The sequence below is a fragment of the Scardinius erythrophthalmus genome (genome assembly GCF_964197995.2).
Source record: "Scardinius erythrophthalmus genome assembly, chromosome: 20".
Taxonomy (NCBI): domain Eukaryota; kingdom Metazoa; phylum Chordata; class Actinopteri; order Cypriniformes; family Leuciscidae; genus Scardinius; species Scardinius erythrophthalmus.
This window is the reverse complement of record NC_138240.1, coordinates 35,080,840-35,102,264: the sequence shown is the minus strand read 5'-3', so window position 1 is coordinate 35,102,264 and position 21,425 is coordinate 35,080,840. Positions and strand designations below refer to the sequence as shown.

At 34.9% G+C, this 21,425-nt stretch overlaps 1 protein-coding gene across 1 annotated transcript in view; it reads left to right on the top strand.

Moving 5' to 3' along the window:
* Positions 1–21,425, top strand: part of adgrd2 (adhesion G protein-coupled receptor D2) — a gene marked incomplete at its 5' end in the record, with an annotated part of 29,609 nt that overhangs the window by 5,591 nt on the left and 2,593 nt on the right. The window contains 19 exons of the mRNA XM_081348511.1: positions 858–986; positions 1,527–1,612; positions 2,344–2,622; positions 5,838–5,949; positions 6,448–6,573; positions 7,013–7,121; positions 9,200–9,305; positions 11,064–11,116; positions 11,220–11,343; positions 12,746–12,849; positions 12,954–13,056; positions 14,655–14,808; positions 14,955–15,088; positions 16,224–16,339; positions 16,773–16,893; positions 19,736–19,777; positions 19,863–19,916; positions 20,004–20,145; positions 20,235–20,293. Of these exons, the coding sequence (XP_081204637.1) occupies positions 858–986; positions 1,527–1,612; positions 2,344–2,622; positions 5,838–5,949; positions 6,448–6,573; positions 7,013–7,121; positions 9,200–9,305; positions 11,064–11,116; positions 11,220–11,343; positions 12,746–12,849; positions 12,954–13,056; positions 14,655–14,808; positions 14,955–15,088; positions 16,224–16,339; positions 16,773–16,893; positions 19,736–19,777; positions 19,863–19,916; positions 20,004–20,145; positions 20,235–20,293 (2,153 nt within the window). The remainder of the gene's footprint in view (positions 1–857; positions 987–1,526; positions 1,613–2,343; positions 2,623–5,837; positions 5,950–6,447; positions 6,574–7,012; positions 7,122–9,199; positions 9,306–11,063; positions 11,117–11,219; positions 11,344–12,745; positions 12,850–12,953; positions 13,057–14,654; positions 14,809–14,954; positions 15,089–16,223; positions 16,340–16,772; positions 16,894–19,735; positions 19,778–19,862; positions 19,917–20,003; positions 20,146–20,234; positions 20,294–21,425) is intronic.

Here is a 21,425-nt window from a genome sequence, read left to right as displayed (position 1 = left end):
CTTTGAATTATATTTATTATAAATTTTGAATTGTTATCATTTTTTTGTTAAATGGCAGAAGATTCATGTGGGATCTGTAAATAAATATTACTATAATTAGGGGCCGGCTGCTCCGATTTTCACGAAAATGTAACCAGATCATCTTCAGACAATGCTGACAAAAAGTTATAGAATTCAAGTTGATTTGTCAAACTGGTTGTGAATAATGCGCAAATGAATTCGATGAAGAGCACGCCAAAATGACTGTGAATTATGGCCCTATTATACATCCAGCGCAAAGCAAGTGTTTTTTGCTAGTTTCAGCCTGACGCAATTTTCATTTTCACATCCTGCACCACGTTGTTTAAATAGAAAATGCATTTGCGCCCATGTCAGCGTGTCATTGTCAACTTACTCTGACCACACTGTATCAATTTGGTCACAGCGCCACCTATTGGTCAAAAGTGATAAACCATTAAATCACATTACTGGTGATTGTATTTATGATTTTTTTCCAGCCATTTTGCCTGAAATAATCATAAAATTTAATTGCTCATTGTTTCAGTTGGTCTGATGCTCCCATGACTTATCGTTCCGTCTTTATTTACATATATATATATATATATATATATAGTGTATATATATATATATATATATATATATATATATATATATATATATATATATAATTGTTCTATACTTTGGATCTTGGATATTTAACAAAACAAATATAATAATACTAATAATTATATTACTATAATACTAATAATATGTATATATAATTTTTTTGTGTGGTAGTTTCAGCTGATATGTGAAAATGAATGAATTGTAATTTGTAAGTTTCTGTTTATTTGTGGTGGATATAATTATTTTGGCAGGGTCCCTGGAGACGACGCAGAGACAGGAAGAGGAGTGTGTGGTTTTTAATGGCCGGTCTGACGGTCAGCCTCAGTACAGCTCTGCCGTCTGCACACACACATTCCCTTTCATCTGCAGAACCAGCAAAGGTGTGTGTGAAAGGGTTGCTGTGAATGTATTGAAGTGTTGTGCTCGGCCTGACAATGCAGCTCTATATAATATTCTGAATGTTCCAATCCAATCTGACTTCTGACCTATAATGCTGCCTGAATCATAATCATACACTGTTCGTTCAGAGGAGAACTTAGCAACTGAGCCTGGTTTCTCCCAAGGTTTTTTTTCTCCATTTTGTCACTGATGGAGTTTTGGTTCCTGTCACTGTCGCCTTTTTTAGCCATTGGCTTTTGGCTTGCTTAGTTGGGGGTGATTTAATTTAATATTCAACAATAATATTGATCTGCCTGCATAGACACCATTATATTAGAACTGGACTGAGCTGGACTATGACATCATGTTTTTCTCCAGAGCGGCTATATCTAAATAAATGAACTAAATTAATAACTTTTTTACAACAAAAATGAAACATCACTGAACTTTGTTGCATTATTTTCCTGTAAAGCTGCTTTGAAACAATAAGTATTGTAAAGAGCGCTATATAAATAAAGGTGACTTGACTCTCTGACCCACAGAACACTATCTGAAGATGAAGGAACTGAGAGAATCTCTAAGGTCCAACCCAAGCCACTTCATGCAGGATCTCATGGAGTTCGGGATGGTACAGAGTCGAGTGCTTTCTCAGCATGAGTATCTTACACACAGTATCTGTCATTACAAATAACCAAAAACAGCTGCAGCAAACAGTGCCAGCAATAAAAGTAAAACAAGTAATAGTAATTAGGGGTATAACAATATATCGTGTCACAATATATCGCAATACAAAAATGCAACAATATGTTTCGTGGATAGTGACAATCTGTATTGTGTATAGTTCACCAAAAATAAAAATTGCCATGTGAGAAAAAAATCTAGTTTTCAGAGTTTTAGTGTCAGTACTACATTAAACTATTATATATAATGTTGAATATAATGTATAATAATGCAATGGGGGAATATTTGTGGGTCTTGATAATGCCAAATATCTGATGTTACCAGTAAAAAGTGTCCGACATTATTTTAAATATATCTAGTCAGAGTTCAAGCATATTCATCTAAAATAATTCTGTATTTTCAGCTTCAGAATCATGAATATGGTTATTCTGGTGTCTCTATTGTCCTGCATCGGGTTTCCAGCACCAAGTCCAAGACTGTTCTTTTACACACACAATGTAATACCAAATTTAGCATTTTAATCAACCTTATACCATATGTCTTGGAGTATCGCAATAATATCGTGTCATGAGTTCAGTATCGTGATATGTATCGAATCGTGATACGAATAGTAATGTATAAACTAAATTAAGAAAATATAAAGCGCATCTAACTCGTGTCTTGTCCCGATTCTCTCAGACTGCAGACGATGTGTTCTCTGATACTGTGGATGGGCAGAGCTGGTCTTCGGTGTCCCGTCTGTTAAACGCTTCTGAGCGAGCGGTCCTGAAGGAGCACACACCGCTGGAGGACAGAGATATGGTTTCTCTGATGCATGTTCTCTCTCGGGCCGCTGATCTTCCCAGCACAGCCAACCAGAGCCGGCGAGAAGCCGAGAGACTCGGCCAGAGCTTCATCACCATCGCGGATTCACTCCTCAGCCAAGAGGAGGCCAGTAAATGGCACAGCATCAAAGAGGTGACTGAAGCACCGTCTCAATCTCAAGCAAAAAAATGCTTTTAAAACTTAGTGTTTTTGTCTTGTTTCCAGTCCAAATATCCAAACATTCTTAAATCAAGATGCATTTACTAGATGAGTAAAATTACATAAGATATAAATCAAAATAAAGTGAGTTGATGCTTAAACAAAGCAAAATGATCTGCCAATGGGGTCAGAAAAATAATCTTACTTCAAACAGAAACAAGATTATTTTTTCTTACCCCATTGGCAGATAATTCTGCTTGTTTTAAGCAAAAACTCTCTTCTTTTTTATTCATTTCCCCAGAAAACAATACTTAATATCTTATGTCATTTTACTACTTTAGTAAATGGATCTTGATTTAAGAAATGCTTGATATTTGAAATGGAAACAAGACAAAAATACTAAGTAAGAAAAGCTTTTTTTGCAGTGTATGTTTTTACATTGCTGTAACTCATCAAAATACGTTTTTTATACGTTCTACAAGACACAACAATTTTTTTTAAGTCAGTTGAATTTAATTTAAGTTGAAATTACTTACATTTTTAAGTACAATGAACTTGATGTTGAAGGCAGCACATTTTTTGTACAGTGTAGGCGTCGATCCCGTGGAAATGGTCGAGCACCCACGGAAAAATACGAGATATTCTCCATTGATTTTAATAATAATAATAATAATTTGTTACATTTATATAGCACTTTTCTGGGTACTCAAAGCGCTTTTACATGGAATGGGGAATCTCCTCAACCACCACCAATGTGCAGCACCACCTGGATGATGCAACGGCAGCCATATTGCGCCAGAACGCCCAACACACACACACACGCACACACGCACACACACACACACACACAGCTTACTGGTGGAGAGGAGACATGGGGATTATTAGGAGGCCATGATGGATAGAGGCCAAGGGGGAAATTTGGCCAGGATGCCGGAGTCAAACCCCAACTCTTTTTCCGAAGGACATCCTGGGATTTTTAATGACCACAGAGAGTCAGGACCTCGGTTTAACGTCTCATCCGAAGGACGGATGTTTATTTAACCAATAAAAAATCGATTGCCACTTTCAGACACGATTATCTTCACCTTTTTATAGTTTATTTGAGGCGGTTTCTATGGCGTTAATTTAATGACAAATGTCGAGAGCGCATCCAAGTAATGCGCGAGCACCAATCTCTCAACTCACAGGCGGATTTACTTCACTCTCCACAAAACTGGACGCGTGTTCTCAGATATACAGTGTCATGGCTCTTGTCTGCTCTCGCTTAGATATAACGTGTGTTCGCTCAAACTCAAACTCTCTGCTTGCTCTTTCTCTAGAATGCTCTTCTCTCCTGGATTTAATGTTGCCAGAAGCTTTCAACCATCAGACTTTCACGATTGACTGATGAAATAACACTGTGTAGCTGATCTTTAAATTGTAAAAAAATTGGGATTCGCCTTTATTTCATGAGATAGCATTTTCAAGCTGATTTTAGTCAGCCAGTTCCTAGGTTAATTTATTATTTAATAGTTTTTTTTTTAGATAAGTGCTTATTGTAAATAGGTAGCCTGTTCATTGAATTAGTAAATGGCACAGCATCAAAGAGGTGACTGAAGTGACCCGTGTATTAACTGCTGTGTGTTTAGGGGTGTAAATCGGACAGTTCATCACGATATATAATATGATATTGATTCTCTCAGCCAGCGATACGACATGTGCCGATACCTCAAAAAATGCTATCGATATTTAGATATTATGTGCCAAGTTTACACAACCAGTTACATTTTTATTAACTCACAAATGCAACCAAAATATATACGTTTATTTAAACTCTTTGAAAATTGCACACCCTCTCCCAATTGGGACATTTATTGTGTTGATTAATTTCTTATTGTTAGAAGGGATTTTTATGATCCCTTCGTAAAGCAAGTTGCAAATGTGTTTTGTGTTTTGTATTCATATTCATATTATTATAAGTTTATACATGTTGCACTTGTAATGTCATGTTATCAGGATTTTGAAACATTAACTAATTGTTAGTTTTTGCCATATTCCACTGATTTGAACTTGTTTCTTATAATTCAGTTATGCCTTTCATAAATGCACTACTGTTCAAAAGTTTGGGGAACGAAATTATAGCATGGATATATTAAATTGATAAAAAGTGACAGTAAGGTCTTTTAAAAAAAGAATCTTGAAAATTGTATCAGAGTTTCCACACAAATATGAAGCCGCACAACTGTTTTCAACATTGAAAATAATAATAATGAATGTTTCTTGAGCATCAAATCATATTAGAGTGATTTCTGAAGGATCATGTGACACTGAAGACTGGAGTAATGATGCTGAAAATTTTACTATCACATAGAAAACAGATATTTTAAATAAATAAAAAAAATTTTTTATTGTGTTTCTGATCAAATAAATGCCACCTTGGTGTTTCAATTTCTTTTTTTTTTTTATCTTACCGACCTCAAAACATTCAAAAATTAGTTTCATAATTAAGCAATATCACAAAGAGCAAGAGGCCGTTCCTCTGATATCACCACTACAGTGTGATGTTGCGTTTATATAGTTTATTAATAAGTTAACTCTTTTTGGTTATTGCCGGGTTTATTTACCCTGCCATCAAAAGGAGTTTTAAAGGAAACCTTGATAAATCTGTGCTTTGATGTACACTACAGTCAAACCAAAATGTATTCAGACAACTTCAACATTTCTCACATGATCACAGTTTATTCACTATAGTTTAGAAAATGCTAATAAAATATGATAAGAACTCAGAGTTATGAACTCTGATATTTGACTAGTTTTGTCCGTCCTTCTGTTAGACTGTCTCACGCATGAATTATGTTGAATATCTGTCAGCTGTTAAATTTAACTACACAATTACAATTATATAATACCAGTTTAGCTCAACCAATCACCAAGCAATGCCTCATTGTGTTCAGTCTGTGTGTGAAAAGAGCATTAGCAATTAAAGAAAACACACTTCAGCAAAACATGATCAGCTCAAAGTGTCTGAATCATTTCTGGACCCAAATTTGTATAAATTTCACTGGTAGTCACTGAAGAATTATTGGGTATAATATGTCACAGTTTACTTTATTCTGCTCTCCTCACTTACAGAAATGAACTATAGTGTCCTGCACACACTAGTAAAAAAATATCAAAAATGATATCTGGTGTCTGAATAATGTTTGGTTTGAATAATTTAATAATTGTAGGTAGTGAAGGGGCCGATGGCTGTCATCCAGACTGTAGACCGTATGATGAGCAACCTGAACTCTCTGCTGACGGACGACACAGACAGCGTGCAGATACACAGCCACAACATCAGTGAGTTACACACACACACACACACACACACAGAGAGAGAGAGAGAGAGCGAACGAGAGCACTGCAAAAATGTTTTTGTCTTGTTTCCAGTCCAAATATCTAAACATTCTTAAAATCAAGAAGCATTTACTTGATAAGTAAAATGACATAAGTAATTATATCTTAAAAAAAAAATAAAAAATCTAAATTAGAATAAGAAAAAAAAAATTAATACAAATGGAAAACAAGATTTTTTTTTTACCCCGTTGCCAGATAATTTTGCTTGTTTTAAGCAAAACTCACTTTTCTTATCACTATTTATCTTTTTTTTTAAATCAGAAAACAAGATATAATTACCTATGTCATTTTACTTCTCTAGTAAATGCTTCTTGATTTAAGAATTTTTATATATTTGGACTGGATACAAGACAAAAACACTAAGTAAGAGAAGCATGTTTTGCAGTGAGCCACTGATACACACAGAAATATCACTCCAGAAACTGTGTTTCTGTGTCTCAGAGCTGCAGGTCCAACAGCGGCTTCTGTCTGAAGCGTCTCGCGCGCCTGCGTTCTGTGGGTCGGATGTGGGACATCGAGACTGCATCTCTGTCTCCGCTAAAAACATGAAGGAACTACATAACAATGGTAGGGATGATGAAGTCAAGTCACCTTTATTTATGTAGCGCTCAATACAATACAGATTGTTTCAGAGCAGCTTTACAGAGATAACAGCAAAATAATGCAACAAAGTTTGTTTCCAGAAGAAAATAGTGTCATACTGTAGTCCAGCTTAAGTAAGCTCAGTGATGGATCATTTTTGTTGTAAAAAAGTTATTAATTTAGTTCATTTATATATATATAGCCGTTCTGGAGAAAACCGTGAAGTCATCGTCCAGCTCAGATCAGTTCTCATATAATGGTGTCAATGCAGGCAGATCAACAATAATGTTGAATATTAAATTAAATATCCCCAACTAAGCAAGCCACGATTAAAACCATGTTTGATAGGCGATGAAGTTTCATGAATTACAATTAACCTTTCACAGTGTTCTTCCCTTGATTCATATGTGTTGTTCTTGTTTAGACTTCAGAAAGGTGACGTTATTGAACACATGGTACGGCTCTGTGAAGTGTCTCTCAGAGAGAGAGGAAAACATTAGCGTTTCTCCCATAGTCAGCGATGGATCGCAGAGGTAAGCCATGCTCAACGGAAGCTGGAATAAGGGCTGTCAGACGATTTAAATCTTTCATATTTTCTTACAAATGAACTAAACCGCATGCACTACATGATTGTAATGGACCCTTTTCCCAGAATGTGATGATGCATTTCCACAGTTATTAATAGGGTTGGTTATCCTTTGAATTTTAATGATGCAGATTCTGCTTATTGATTCCTAATTTCAATTTCGATTCCAATAAAGAAAAAAAGAAAAACTTAGAAATCTTTCACATTTGTTCTAAAGGTCCTTGCACACTGAGTCCGAAGTTCTCGTCCGAAATTTTCGCACATTAAAAAATGTTGTATCAATCACGCATACACAGTGCCTCCGAAACTTTCATCCGTCATAAAAAAAAAATTCAGATCGGGTTTCAATTTTCTGCAAAAACACATACGAAAATTTCTGAAGTCTTATTGCAAAACATTTCTTAGTGGCTGAGTACCATGAACAAAAATTAACTGAGGAACGTTTGCCTATGGTTTAATAATAACACAGCAAAAACAGCTAGCCTTACTAATATAAATGTACTTATATTATTAAAGACAAGGAAACACACAGCAATTAAAAAAGAACAAATAAACAATCGCACCAATTTTATAAATACTTTTATTGATACTTTATAAATAAAATATACAAATACAAATATAGTGACAAAATATATTCAGTCAAGAACGAGTGAATTTTCTCCGTCTTTAGTTATTATAGAGGGGCAGCAGGAATATTAGGGTACTGTCACTTTAAGAGCTGCATGGATCCAATATACTGTGTGTGTGTGTGTGTGTGTGTGTGTGTGTGTGTGTGTGTGTGTGTGCGTGTGTGTGTGTGTGTGTGTGTGTTTTTACTGTTTACACTCAGTTAAGTTCAGTATCGCCCACTATACAGTATGAGAGGCGGCTTTCTGCGAGCGGACTTTGTATCTGAAAACTGAAAAAGAAAACAGTGTGAGTCTTCTTGCGCTTGAATGGTTTAGTCATTTTAAAATACACACAAAGGAATCGATAAGGGGAATTGAAATTTTTATTTTATAGCAAGTATCCGATTCCTGACCTCAAGTATTTCCCAACCCTAGTTATTAACATTGTAAATCATAGTTTTTTTTACTTATTAATTTTTTTGTTTATTCATAACAATATACTTCACTTACTTTAAAAAAAAAGCATTTGTGCTGCCTTAAATTTTTTACGTTTAATCAACTCAAATATCCAAGTTGTCACTTAGTACAACTTCACATTTCAAGTTGACTAAATGTAAAATTTTAAGGCAGCACAAACACTTACTTTTTTATGTTGAAACTTTTTTTTAACAGTGTTGGCGTTTTATTTCCTTGGCATTAAATGACAGAAAACTAGTTAACGCTGCTGTGTGAGTGTCTCTAATACAACGGCTGAGGGAGTGACGGCTAATTTGACATCTTTCTCTCTTCTGAACAACGTAATCAATCTCTCAATTTTTTTTTCCGGTTTTTACTTTATTTCTATGTTCCACTTTAGAAATTCTATAAGTAACTTTGCAACTAATTCTCATTTGAGTATTAATAGACCATTAGTGTTCGGGTTAGAAGAATAAGTTGACATGTAGTTGCAACGTTGCTTATAGTCTGTAGAATGTCTGTTGAGGAGCATCAGAATAAAGCAGATATTAAGCGGACAATCTACTAATACTATAATGAGAGTTAGTTAACATGTATTTGACAAGTTACTTATAGTTAGTAGAATGTCTAAAGTTGACCGTTGAAATAAAGTGTTCCCTTTTTTCTTATTTTGGAAAGTCCTAAAAACACTGTCATGGATTTTTCTTTTGCTGTTGGGGCAAATGGGAAGGTAAAAATGATATTTGTTGTAGTTTCTGTTCACGTCTTTAGAAGTTCTTCTGATGTGAAAAGGGTCCATACTTCAAACTTAAATTGCTTCAAGCTTATCACTAAAATTGCATGTGGGTCAGACATACAGTAAATAAAAAGAGAATTGTTTGTTACTTCCTGTGTCAGTGTGATTCCCTCATGCATGTTGGGTCAGACGGCTGATGTTGACGTGTGTGGTTGTGTATCTCAGGTACATGGGAACCGTCTTGGGCTCATCGGTCATCTCCAGCTCAGTGCTGGCAGACGGACAGCCGGTCAGCGTGGCCATACACTTCACACTCCAGCACAGGGTTCAGGTATGGTGAATAACAGGTGGCCGTTTGTGTGGAAGAAAAATAATGGCAAATGTTTTTGAAACTAATTTTTTTTGTTGAATTGCACTAATTGGAAAAAAAAAATGCATTGCATGTTAATGCATTGCATTTTTATGGGATGAAATTCATCACGGTTGTATATTTATGCTGTGAATATTTCAATTCAAAATATTTTACACCCATTTTTATTATTAAAAATTAAATAATCCATAATTTACCTTTCAGATTAAGAATACATACAACCCATAATATTTGACAGGCAATATTCGGTCCATTTATTTCGCTTGCACAAATTCAGTGGTTCAAATTCAACAGAAAATTCAACTGCAGGAATATCAGTAGATTAGCGATTAAAAATCTCCATCTGCTGTTAGTCGAGCTCACCAGAAGACCAGAGCAACAGTTCATTCATTTCATTCACAAAAACGGATTTACAGAAAAGGAGCCAGCGGTAAGTGTGTTTGATGATTATCAGGGCCAGAATATGTGCAGAAAACATGAGAAAGACACAAAAGCTGTGTTTATGTTTAATGAAATGCATATTTTTTTCAATTGGTGCAATTCATCAAGCTTTTTTGTTTCAAATTCACATTTGCCATTATTTTTCTTCCATAGTTTTAGTTTGTTAGCATATTGTCAGAAACTACTAACTATATTCTGAAATTAGCTTTGCCTACAGTCATGAAGAGATTGTTATAATGGAAAAATGATGTTATTACAGACTTTCAGAGTTATAGGAATAGGAGATTTTGCTGAATGTTAAAGCATCTCTTTTGCATACAATATGTAGACACAAGACGCGTTAAAGCAAAGGGACCGTAACAGTGCTCAATATCACTCGATCGCCTTGTGTGAGAAACTAGTCAAAAGTTTGGGGTCGGTACGATTTCTAGGTTACACTTTTTATTGTTACAGTGTAATTACTGTATAGATTTAAGTACTGAAGTATATGTACTTACTATAGGGTTTGGTTTAGGGTTAGTTGCATGTAATTATGCACTTTTATAGTTATTACCTCAAGACATAATACAGTACATGTGACATGTGACAGGGACAATGAAGTGTCACTGATTTTTAAAATGTTTTTGTCTCTTTTATAAAACTGTATTTATTTGATGAAAAAAACTAATATTGTGAACTATTATTACATTTTAAAATAACTGTTTTCTATGTGAATATATATTTTAAGATGTAATTTATTCCTGTGATCAAAGCTGAATTTTCAGCATCATTACTCCAGTCTTCAGTGTCACATGATCCTTCAGAAATCACTCTAATATGATGATTTGATGATCAAGAAACATTTATGATTATTATCAATGCTGAAAACAGTTTTTGCTGCTTCATATTTTTGTGGAAACCATGTTATTTTTTATTTTTCAGGATTCTTTGATTAATAGAAAGTTCAAAAGAACAGCATTTATTTAAAATATAATCTTTTGTAACACAAGAAATGTCTTTACTGTCACTTTTGATCCATTTAATGTGTCCTTGCTGAATAAAAGGATTAATTTCTTTCAACAAAAGCAAATGGTTCTGACATCAACCGTTTGATCGGCAGTGTGAGCCGTTTAAAATGAATCTCTCTTCAGCAAAATTGAATGAAGTGTGTGTGTGTGTGTGTGTGTGTGTGTGTGTGTGTGTGTGTGTGTGTGTGTGTGTGTGTGTGTGTGTGTGTGTGTGTGTGTGTGTGTGTGTGTGTGTGTGTGTGTGTGTGTGTGTGTCTTTTTCTCTCTTTAGAACAGTACATTGAAATTGATCCCTATCTGTGCATTTTGGGATTTTGACCTGATGTAAGCGCTTTTCATTTACTTACATTTATCATATTGTTTAATTCTTGCCTGATGTTCTTCTTAATACCGTCTGAGATCTTGTTCTTGTGTCTCGACCCCTCAGGTTAGAGAGGGGAGGCTGGTCAACTAAAGGCTGCGCCGTTATTTCCACCCAGAATAATTTCACTTCTTGTTACTGTAACCACACTACCAACTTCGCCTTGCTGTTACAGATCTACGAGGTTCAGGTGAGGAGGAATCATCAGTGATCAATGAATCTTTCAGATCGGTAAATGGACTAGATACTCATTTCCACCAAGGAAGAAAATCGCTTGTTGATATCTCACTGTTCATATCAAAAAAGTCAGAACTGCAAGATATAAACTCGCAATTTTGACTTTTTTTTCCCAGCAGTTACGAATTTATATCCCACGATTCTTACTGTATTTCTCAGAATTTATATATATAAATGTGCAATTGAGAGTTATAAACTTGCAATTCTGAGGAAAAAGGCAGAATTGTGAGATAAAAAGTAGCAATTACCTTTTCTTTTTTCTTTTATTCCACTAATTTGACCAAGAATGAATGACTTTGCAAATACATAAGGCAATTTTTTTTAAAGCAGAGAAAAAGAAAGTGTTAAATTAAGCTCAGACTTTTGGGATTTTTAAAACTCAACTTAAGACGTATTTTTTTAGACTAGCGCAAGCTTACTGATTTTTGTTTTTTATTATTTTAATAATTTGTTTTAAGTATTGTTTATCTTTGAGAAGCTGTTTTTAAAGGTGCATATATAAAATAAAATAATAATGATTATTATTAAAAGAGCCAATAATATAAAGTGAATCATATATAGTCAAACCAGAAAAATTCAAATATTCATTCATTTCATAATAAATGCTAATACCTCATATACACTGTGTAATTATGTGTAACAGTTTTAGGAGTAATTTATCTTAAAAATAAAATGCTTACAGCACTTAACTCTTTCCCTGCCAAACACAGAATTTTCGGTGTTTTTGCTGTTATGCGCTAGGGGGCGCTGTTACGCATGTTCTGAAAGAGTACAGACTCTCCAGATCAAAACACATGCAAAGAAGCAGAAACAAGCGATCTCATATGTAATCATTTGCATATGTAAAATAACGCGATCATCAAACATTAAACGGCATATAAATGTAAAACATAACTGCCTGATGTTACTGAATGAAAGGTCGACCCAGGACGAGCTTTAGGACTGTGAAGCTTTGAGGTGTTGATGGACTCGATCTGCTGCATCTGTGTTCTGATCATCGTTCTGAATCCCATCTGGACGTAGTTTTTGACAAAAACGTGATTTTTCTCAGCTTTTTGCTCAAAAATTTGCTTTTTTTATTAAACTTGCCCATATTCAATTGTTGATTAAAAAAAAGAATGCGCAAAGCTAGAATACATTTTTTAATAAAAGCTAGAATTTATTTTTTGAGAGTCTGTTCTTTCTTTTGATATATTTCATGCAATTTTTGAGAAAATTATCAAAAATGCTGGCAGTTGCTGGCAACCTTTTTTTTTTTATGCTGGTGGGGAATTGTTATGAGTTATGAATTTCAGTCAGTCCATTTGAATTTTGCTTTCTTAAATGAACTGTGTGCATGTGTGTGTGTGTTGTAGAGAAGTGTTGAACACGAGACGGCTCTGCAGATCCTCAGTTTGATTGGCTCTGGTGTGTCTCTCTGTGGTCTCCTCTTCACACTCATTCTCTTTGTGGCTGTTGGGTGAGTTTTTTATTATATGATGATTACACACAAAAATAACCATGCAACATTTCTCAGTCACATGCAGCGTCTCACAGATTATTTGTTGCTCTGTCTCCCTCTAGCGTCCCCAAGTCAGATCGGACTACGGTGCACAAGAACCTGATCGTGGCTCTGACTGTCGCTCAGTTTCTTCTGATCTTCAGCGACTGGGCCGCGGGAAACCAGGTCTGCCTTCTCTATCTGATATATCTATATCACAACACTTCATACTCAATCAAACAGCCCACAGAACTGCAAAAATAAAGCTGTTCTGACCAACACCATCAGATGCAAAAACAAGATGAATCTTATTGAAAAACTGATCTTATTGAATTGTCGCTACCATCAGACAGAAAATCAGGCTGAGATTTATAGTGTTGGTAAATTAACCATATTTTGCACATCAAATATATGAAATGCAGCATTGTTTTTTACCTGCTTGAATTGGAGAAAATTATCTTTAAATACAATCCCAAATAATTATTTTTATCATGAATGTGACCTAGAAAATCAGAAAAAGTTAAATGATCACTTAGTCTGACATTATATATGTGACTCTGGATCACGTCACCAGTCACATGTCTCACGGGTATATCTGTGGCAATAGCCATCAATAAGCTGAATGGGTCAAAATTATACATTTTTCTTTTATGCCAAAAATCATTAGGATATTAAGTAAAGATCATGTTCCATGAAGATATTTAGTAAATTTCCTACTGTAAATATATAAAACATTTATTTTTGTGAGTGAATGCAGCACAATCGCCAACATGGACAACTTTAAAGGAGATTTTCTCAATGTTCAGATTTTTTTGCACCCTCAGATTCCAGATTTTCAATAGTTGTATCTCGGCCAAATATTGTCCTATCCTAACAAACCATACATCAATGAAAAGCTCATTTATTCAGCTTTTCAAAAAATCGACCCATGTGACTGGTCCAGTTTGTGGTCCGGTTTTGTGGTCCAGGGTCACATATAAAGAAAACCATGAACAATAAAATTGCATGTGAGTTTGCTGAACTAACAGCAGGTAAAATATGGAAAGAGGACCTGAGGGATGCAGACTTTGATATTGCCTGATTTTGAAATGTTTTCATAAATATCTGAAGGTGTTGATAAAAAGGAGAGAAACAGCTGTGAAATTAAGACAGGGGTTTCTTTAGTGATAAATTACATACATAAATTACCAGTCCAATCTCTGGCGTTAGTAAGATTTTATGTTATTTTTTCTGTTAAGAGATTAATACTTTTATTCTGCAAGAATGCTTTAAATTGATCAAAAGTGATTGTATTTTGATCGTGTATAAAAGTGTCACAAAGGATTTCTATTTCAAATAAATGCTGTTCTTTTGAACTTTCTATTCATCAAACAAAATGTATCAGTTTTCACAGAAATCTGAAGCAGCACAACAGTTTTCAACATTGGTATTAATCAGAAATGTTTAAATCAGCCAATCAGAATGATTTCTGAAGGATCATGTGACACTGAAGACTGGAGTAATGATGCTGAAAATTCAGCTTTGATCACAGGAATAAATTACATTTTACAACATATTTACATAGAAAACAGCTATTTTAAATTGTAATAATATTTCACAATATTACCGTTTTTACTGTATTTTGATCATATAAACGCAAACTTCTTTCATTTATAAAACATTTAAAAATCTCACCAACACTAATCTTTTAAATGGTTGTGTACCTATTTATATTTGTGATGTACTACAGTTTCGAATGTGTTTTTTTTTGGCATAAATCATATGTGTGTGTTTCTGTGGCGCAGGAGGCCTGTTGGTTGGTGTCGGCTCTCCTCCATCTGTTCTTCCTCTCCTCTTTCTGCTGGATGCTGGTGGAGGGTTTGCTTCTCTGGAGTAAAGTGGTGTCTGTGAACATCAGCGAGGAGAGGAGGATGAAGCTCTACTATGTGCTGGGCTGGGGTGAGAACTGAGAGAACCGTCCGTCTGTGTGTGTGTGTATGTGTGTGTGTGTGTGTGTGTGTGTGTGTGTGTGTGTGTGTATTCATGTACTGTTTGATTAACCTTCCTCTCATGCATTGTGTGTGTATTTGCTCTGTCTTCCTCAGGGCTGCCGGTTGTTATAGTTGCTGTAACCTTGGTGGCCACTTTGGACCAGTACAGAGCTCAGCAATACTGCTGGCTGAACCTTCAGTCCAATGTGATTTGGGCTTTTGCAGGGCCTGTGCTCTTTGTTTTGGCCGTAAGTGTGCAGTTCCTCCGAGTGAGAGTGTGTGTCTCAGATGAAGTGAAGCTCTTATCTGCTTTTGAGAGTGTGAGCACATGCAATGCAGTGCTGATAGTTTTATAGTCAGCATGCAATTAAAATTCACCCTGTCTGTTTTTGAAATGCATGTTATAGAATTTATTGTGAACAATTCATCCGTGCAGGTTTCATTTTTTTAAAGTCCCCCGTGGTGAAAATCCAGCTTTTAATGTTTTTTTTAAATGTGTATATGGTGGTTTTAATATGCTTTAAGATACTCGTTTGTGACACTGTCCCATGTAGCGCAGGATTTGCAAATGCATACAAGCTTCTTAAAGGCACAGAAGCAAATAAACAACAACAACAGATTGAGGGTGGAAAAGGTTCTTAGACCACTAATAATAGGACAGTTGTTGTCACAAATCTTCACTACTTTTACTCTATTACTTTTACTATTATTCTTTCAGACGAATACGACCGGAGTTATATTAAAAAATATCCTGGCTCTTCCAAGCTTTATAATGGCAGTGAATGGCTGTTTCTGTTTTGAAGTCCATAAAAGTGCATCTATCCATCATAGAAGTGTATCTAGATGTGGATAGATGCACTTTTATGATGTATAGATGCACTTTTATGATGGATAGATGCACTTTTATGATGGATAGATGCACTTTTATGATGGATAGATGCGCTTTTATGATGGATAGATGCACTTTTATCATGGATAGATGCACTTTTATCATGGATAGATGCACTTTTATGATGGATAGATGCACTTTTATCATGGATAGATGCACTTTTATGATGGATAGATGCACTTTTATGATGTATAGATGTACTTTTATCATGGATAGATGCACTTTTATCATGGATAGATGCACTTTTATGATGGATAGATTCACTTTTATGGACTTCAAAACAGAAACAGCCATTCACTGCCATTATAAAGCTTGGAAGAGCCAGGATATTTTTTAATATAACTCCGGTCGTATTCGTCTGAAAGAAGAATGTCATATTCACCTAGGATGACTTGAGGGTGAGTAAATCATGGGCTAATTTTCATTTTTGGGTGAACTAACCCTTTAAAGTTGAAAGATAGTCTTCATTGTACTAGTTATTTCTCTGTTCTCAGGTCAACGCTGTGGTGCTTTTTCGTGTTGTTATGGTTACAGTGGCCAGTGCCCGTCGCAGAGCCAAAATGCTGACGCCCAGTTCTGATTCGAAACTTCACACGCTGGATCTTACCTGGTGATTGCTTTTCACTTTTCAACTTCCTTAAGAGAGAGAGAGAGTGCAGTACGGATCCGCCAGTCATTTCTAGCTTTCCTCTTATCTTGTTGAGCTCATAACAGAGGAAGCATCTGCCCACCAGTATCTCCTCTGTTTCTATAAGCCACCTGGACTTGAAGAGATACCATACAAAAATCAACAGACACCTGTTTTATAGATATTTCCTACGCTCAAATAATGGAAATGAATGAAAAGTCTTTATAATCAGCTAGTTATACTGTAGGTGTCCTTGAAGGAGAGTGTACAACTATGCAGCCTAGCCAATGCATTCAGTAATATGAAGATGTGTGTGTGTGTGTGTGTGTGTGTGTGTGTGTGTGTGTGTGTGTGTGTGTGTGTGTGTGTGTGTGTGTGTGTGTGTGTGTGTGTGTGTGTGTGTGCGCACATGCAGGGCAGCGACACGGCCGGTGTTGATCTTGTTACCAGTTTTAGGCCTGACCTGGCTGTGTGGCGTGCTGGTACACCTGTCTGATGTCGTGGCCTATCTGTTCATCACGCTCAATGCTTTTCAGGTAACAACACCCAATGCTTTTCATTCGGGACAAAGCAAGTGGTCTTTACGAGTGAGTCGTTGAATTATTCACTCAACTGGCCAATTCATCAGATTTTATTTTCAGTTGTGATTTTGGCTTCCAGTGATTCTAAAAAACTAAATAATCAAGATAATACGATTACTTTCCCGCATTTGACCGCATGTCTTGTTTTTAAAAACCCTGTCCTTTACAGTAATGTGCTTGTAATGTATGTTTGTTTATATTGCTCATATGGTGGTTTCTCAGCCAAAATTTAACACATTAAACACATTAATTTGGGCTGAGAAATTAACACCCGAAAAAAAATATTTAAAACCATTATTGTGTTAAATGGGAAAGCATTGAATAGACGTCACAAAAAGTAGATTTAGAAATAATTTTTTGGGTTTGACATAGAATTTATTACACAAACTTTTAAAGTCCATCATTTTATCCCTTAAAACTCATCTTTCAATCACCAAAATGACATATTTAAACGTTTTTTCCTTGAAAATTTTTCTCATGCCTTAAAATATCTTGAATGTAACTCAACACCCTTGCCTCATTTAGTATACGTGGTTCTATGAATATGCAAATGGGCCTCGACTCCACTCACTCACTCACTCACTCAGCTCAGAGATCCACTCGTTTGTGAAAATCTTGTTTTGTTGTTTATGTCTATTGGTGATTTTAATATGCTTTAAGACAAACCATGTGTAAATTCATAAGTCGACACCATTGCTGAGTATTTTCTCCTTAAAACTGCAGTGAACCAAAGACAGTCTCAAAAACACGCTTTGAAATCGCTGGTGTTTCTGACGTCACAAACTACCTTGTAACCAATCAGATCAACGTGTGATCGTCAACCAGTGGATCTCTGAGCTGAGTGAGTGAGTGGAGGCGGGGCTCATTTGCATATTTATAGAACCGCATATACTAAATGAGGCAAGGGTGTCGAGTTACATTCAAGATATTTTAAGGCTTTTTTCAAGGAAAAAATGTTTCAATATGTCAATTTGGTGATCAAAGATGAGATTTAAGTGGTAAAGTTGTTGACTATAGGGGGACTTTAATAAAAATTGTTCATGTTAACTAATGTTAGCAAATGGGACCTTCTTGTAAAGTGTTGCCAATAATTGTTAATGATTTTTGCCATAATCAAGTAGCTTAACCCATGCATGTTATTAAAGAGAGAGAAAGAGAGAGAGAGAGAGAGAGAGAGAGTTCAGATGTGTTTGCCTTCCTCTTAATCAGGCTCAAATCCGTCAACACATTTGAAATGAACTTCCTCTCTTTCAGCTTCATGTAGCTTTCTTGCTCTTTCTGTCTCGTTCTTCCTCCCATGTCTATAATGAACGAGGGCTGAATTCCCTCCCAGAGCTTGTTAATGTAGATTTACTGTGTGCGTCTGGGAAAAAGATAAAAGCAGCAGAAGAGCGATAGAGAGAACGGGGGAGACGCACAGAGAGGACGAGACTCATGAGCAGGAAACTCTTCTGATATAATTAGCCGTGCAGATCTATCATGAGTGTTTATGTAGCAGTCGTCTGTGAGAACAGCAAGAACAAAGATCGAGGAAGTGCATGGAAAGATCCTGCTATCTGAGACATATATATATAGATATACAGTATATGCAAATATTTCTTAAATATATACATGCATATGTGTGTATTTATATATACAAAAATAATTATACACAATACACAAACATGTACTTTGGATGCGATTAATCGCTACCCAGCACTAATATATATAGCCCTGAGAGCAGCACTAATATATATATATATATATATATATATATATATATATATATATACTATTACAACTATTATAACTATTATATACTATTATAACTATTACTCTGTCTAAATAATATGTATAAATGTACATTTAAGTAGTTTAATTTACTTACACTTACTAAATGATCTTATGAACCACTGACAAATCCTAAATAACTGGTTTGTAAATAATATAATACATTATTTTAGAAATGATAAATTGATCATTAATAGCGTATGAACATACAATTAAATACATTAGAGATATGCTTATACATCAAGAGTAAAGCATTTATTGCTGTATTTATAAACTGCTTATTAATGTCTATTAATGTCGCTTTATAAATCTAAAATGTTTTATAAATGATGAATTAACTATTTACTAATGCTTTAATAATGATTCATAGCATGCAGTTTTTATAAAGTAATACCAAAACTTGTCATACACTGAGAACTACTAATGATAATTCAAGCGCAAGCGTCAAAATAACAAAATTGACCATATAGTATATGAAAAATTAGGAAAAACAAAATGTGTGTATATGTGTAACTGAAAAATACAGTATACATCTATAATAGAAAAACAGACGTCACTTCACGACAGATTTTGATTTGATTTTCAGACTATTTTGCTATTATATTGGATCAGAAAACAAAGTAATTTACTGTTTATTATAGTAAAATTAATATATAAATCATTTCAAACACTTGGTTTTCTCTTGCTTAATCCTAAAGTTATTGACTGAATCTCACAAACCCTGTTATAATATCCATGTCATATTATACCCCAAAATTGAAAGGAAAAACAAATTATTTTGCATATAGCACTTGTCGCAGTAATATTGGTTGCATTAAGATTTTTTTGCACTATGACATTATTTTCATTATAGTTGAACACATTTACACCTCCCTTTTTTTAAGTTAAGAATATCCACTGTTAAATGTAATAGTTCAATAAATGCATGATGTTTCTAGCCATGTTTAATAGCTCAATTGTGATCTCAATAATTATGTTTGTGATTTTTGCTGTAATCGAGCAGCGTTTAACTCTCTTCATATTGCAGGGCCTGTACATATTTCTGGTGTATGCGGTTTACAACAGTGAGGTATGACTTCTGTATTAACATCTCTCACGTTTCAGTAGTATGATTGCAGTATAACACTGTATCTGAATGCTTTATGATGATCCAGGTGCGGAACGCGATAAGAAGAATTCAGGACAAGAGAAAAGCCTTGTCGTTTACAGTAAGACTGATTATTTTTGCTGATTTACGTATGATCCGTTTCTCAGTTTTCAAACTCACTTTTGATGTCTCATGCTTCCTCTTGCAGAACTGCTCTCAGCCAATCGGCTTCTTGCCCTCGCAGAAGTCTCCCAGTGCATCATGGGTACACAGTCTTCCGACTCTTTCCAGCCCTGAGAGCAGCGAGAGCTCGACTCCCATGAGCGCCAACCCGCTCATCTTCAGGAACGGTGTGTGAGAGTGCTTTACTGTCACTTTTAGTCGTGAAATTCTTTACAAAGCCTGTTTACTTGCATATAACATCTGTCACTTCCTCTAGAACGTTTTAAAGAGGACAACATTGGGAAATTCCCATTAAAACCAGCCCACAAAAGTCAGGTAAGCTGCAAAACCACACATAATATTCAAGCATTAATGGCTTTTTGTTTTTCACTCAACCGTGGCAGTGATGTACATCACCAAACAGTGATTGGCTTGTCACCACACCAAATTGTTAAAAAATTTACATAAACTCACATATTTCAAAATTCTCATTATCGCCAGATATCGAATTAATAACTTGAATTAATGAACAAATTACTGTATTAACCCTCACCCGTATACATACAGTACACTCACGTTAAGTTCTATAGTATAGAGACAATTTTCAACAGCTTTATTGTTATAATGTCAAAAAATGTAATGTATATTATCGCCCAGCTATTAAAAGTGCTTTACCTGCATACTCTACATACACACTCACGTAAAGCAATACATGTGACACAGCAAACCTCGGCTGCGTGATTGTTTATATCATCACAAAAAATTATACTTTATTAGTACACAGCTCTGTATATATATATATCTATATATAATATCCAAGTTTATCCGCATACATACAGTACACTCATGTAAAATTAGTCCTATATAGCAACTCTCAACTGCCTGATTTTGTTTTTTTCAACGCAAAATGTAACTATATTATTGCTCAGCTCTTTAAATAAAGTGTATATAAGTATTAAATGTATAAGTATACAGTATACTAATGCAGGGCGATATATACACTGGCGGTCAAAAGTTTGAAATAAGTACGAGTTTTTTTGTTTTTGAAAGAGTCTCCTCTGCTCACCAAGGCTGGATTTATTTCATCCAAAATACAGAAAAACAGTAAAATATTATAACAATGTAAAATAACCGTTTTCTATGTGAATATATAGTAAAGTGTAATTTATTCCTGTGATCAAAGCTGAGTTTTCCGCATCATTACTCCAGTCTTCAGTGTCCTTCAGAAATCATTCTGATATGATTTGATGATCAAGAAACATTTATGATTATTATCAATGTTGAAAACAGTTGTGCTGCTTCATTTTTTTGTGGAAACTGTGATACACTGCCATTTAAATAAAAAACATAATACTTTTATTCAGCAAGGACGCATTAAATTGATCAAAAGTGACAGTAAAGATATTTATAATATTGCAAAAGATTATATTTCCAATAAATGCTGTTGTTTTGAACTTTCTATTAATCA